This window comes from Capsicum annuum, unplaced genomic scaffold (assembly GCF_002878395.1).
Source record: "Capsicum annuum cultivar UCD-10X-F1 unplaced genomic scaffold, UCD10Xv1.1 ctg43278, whole genome shotgun sequence".
Lineage (NCBI taxonomy): Eukaryota > Viridiplantae > Streptophyta > Magnoliopsida > Solanales > Solanaceae > Capsicum > Capsicum annuum.
In genome coordinates this window covers 1-2,703 of record NW_025850738.1, presented here as the reverse complement: position 1 = coordinate 2,703, position 2,703 = coordinate 1, and the positions used below count along the sequence as shown (strand labels likewise).

Genomic DNA, 2,703 nt, shown 5'->3' with positions numbered 1-2,703 from the left:
TCTCTTTAAAATTCAAAGTGGATATTCCTGCGCGAATCTCAGCAATTACTTGTTCTGATTCTACATATTGATCGTTTTGAACTAAAAGCAAACTTTTGGGTGGAATATTCACATTATGTAGAATATCTTCACTCTCAATAGTTACATACAAGTCTATAGAATATAGAAAGGCGGGATGCCCATGATGTGTACATGTCGGATGAACCAAATCCTCATTGAATTTTATTTTTACATTAGATGGGGCTCGCACATGTTCTGCAGTACCCCCCATGAATACTCCTCCGGTATGAAAAGTTCTTAATGTTAATTGAGTACCCGGTTCTCCAATCGATTGACCTGCAATAATACCTATAGCTTCCCCCAACAGTAGGACTCCGGCCATAACATAATCGACAAATCCAAGATGTACTCCTACAAGTAAAGGGAATTCGAATAGAGATTGGTTGTGCCCGAAAGGTTATGAATCGATTTACAAGTCCAATGCCAATGTCTTGATTTCTAGTGGCAATACATCGCAAACCCATGTATATATCATCTGCTAATACACGGCTAATTAATGTTTGACTAAAAATCCTTTCCGACATCATCCCATTCCGAGGACTCACAGAAATACCCTGGGCGGTGCCACAATCCGTTCGAAAGACAACTATGTGTTGAACTACTTCAACAAGTCTACGAGTGAGATATCCAGCGTCTGATGTTCGTACAGCAGTATCCACAACTCCTTTACGGGCTTCGTAGCAAGAAATGATGTATTCTGTTAAAGAGAGTCCTTCGCGCAAATTGCTTTGAATAGGTAAATCAATCATTTGTCCTTTAGGATCCGACATTAATCCTCTCATACCTACTAATTGATGTACCTGAGATGCATTTTCTCTAGCTCCCAAGAAAGACATTATATGAACTGGATTAAAAAGGTCAGTCATCCTAAAATTCGGATTCATTTCTTGTCGCAAATATTCACTTGTAGCATACCATATTTCAATGGATTGACGTAATTTTTCTACCGCGTGTACATTCCCATAATGATGGTGTTTTTCCAAAATCAAACTTTGTTGTTCAGCATCTTGAATGAGCCATCCCTTAGAAGGTATTGTTAAAAGGTCATCAATTCCTAATGAAATGGATGTAGCAGTAGCTTGTTGGAACCCCAGAGTTTTTACTTGATCCAGGATATGTGATGTATATGCCATTCCGAAGTGCTCTATTAATCTACTAATAAGTCGTTTCATGGCAGTTCCGTCTATCGCTTTATTGTGAAAGACCAGATTGGCTCGTTCTGCCATAAGTACCTCCATATTCTGCTGAGTAGGATTCGACAATGGGTTTGAGTTGGTGATTGTAAAACTTCCTTTTATCGATCTTGATTTGCGTATAAATTCCAAAACTATGTACCTAGCTGAACCAGAGAGCCCCGAAGTCCCACGGTATCATAGAATTGCATTAGGTACCATATGAATAGGCTCGAGAAAACCCCTGTATAGCTTCTTTGATTTCTCGATAAAGAGCAATATGACCAACAGTGGTTCGAATGTATATAAAAAGGATTTGTTTTTTAAGACTTCTTACTATTAGATAGTGTCCATAAATCTCATAAAAAGTACCTAAAGATTCATAGTGAACTTCGATGGGAGTTTCTCTTGAAGCAATAACGTGTTGATCTAGTCGCCACCGGAGCCACAAAGGACTATCTAAATTGATTCATTTCTGCCGATAAGCCCCAATTGCATCATAGGAATTCGAAAAAAATGGTTCTTTCGTATACTTATAGTAACTATTGTCACTTCTTTTTTGATTTTGATAGTTTCTGCGATTACATGGATTATATCTATTTACACAAATATCTCGATGATTTCCGCTCGTTAATACATAGAGTTCAATAAGCATATCTTGCGTTGGTACGAAAATGGGATCCCCAATAGCCAGAGACAAAAGATTCATATGAGAAAACATAAGTAAACGGGCCTCTACTTGAGCCTCCAAGGATAAAGGTACATGAACAGCCATTTGATCTCCATCAAAATTGGCATTGAATCCCTTGCAAACTAATGGATGTAAACAAATAGCACGCCCCTCCACTAAAACGGGCTGGAATGCCTGTATGCCTAATCTATGCAGAGTGGGTGCTCTATTCAGCAATACAGGATGTCCCTGCATAACTTCTTGAAGGATTTCCCATACAATCAGCTCTTTTTCTCAAATTTTACTCTTAGCAACTCCTATGTTCGAAGCAAGATGTTGTCTAATTAGACCACGAATGACAAATGTCTGGAAAAGTTCTATTGCTATTTCACGAGGCAATCGACATCGACGTAATGAAAGTGAAGGACCCACGACAATGACAGAACGTCCTGAATAATCAACTCGTTTGCCAAGCAGAGTCTCACAAAATCTTCCCTCTATGCCTTCAATTACATCAGAAAATGACTTGTAAACTTTATTATGACCGTCCCTCATTGGTTGTCCCCAGATTCCATTATCAAGAAGTGTATCCACAGCTTCTTGTACTAATTTCTCCTGACACATTACTAATTCTCCTGGCGTAGATCTACTTGTTGTTAATAGATCGGTAAGGGTATTGTTCCGATAGATAACTCTTCTATAGAGTTCATTAATATCTGAGCTCATTAGTTTACCCCCATCTATCTGAATGATTGGTCTCAACTCAGGAGGAAGAACTGGTAATAGACACAAAACCATCCA

General features: G+C 38.6%; 1 protein-coding gene and 1 pseudogene across 1 annotated transcript; both read right to left on the bottom strand.

Moving 5' to 3' along the window:
• Positions 1–4: 4 nt before the first annotated feature.
• Positions 5–1,425, bottom strand: LOC124892012 (annotated as a pseudogene).
• Positions 1,426–2,042: 617 nt separating this feature from the next.
• On the bottom strand, positions 2,043–2,689 carry LOC124892013 (DNA-directed RNA polymerase subunit beta'-like). Its single transcript, XM_047403497.1, has one exon. It carries the CDS (start codon positions 2,626–2,628, stop codon positions 2,197–2,199), a length of 432 nt encoding a protein of 143 aa, XP_047259453.1. The 5' UTR covers positions 2,629–2,689; the 3' UTR covers positions 2,043–2,196.
• Between the last annotated feature and the right edge of the window lie 14 nt (positions 2,690–2,703).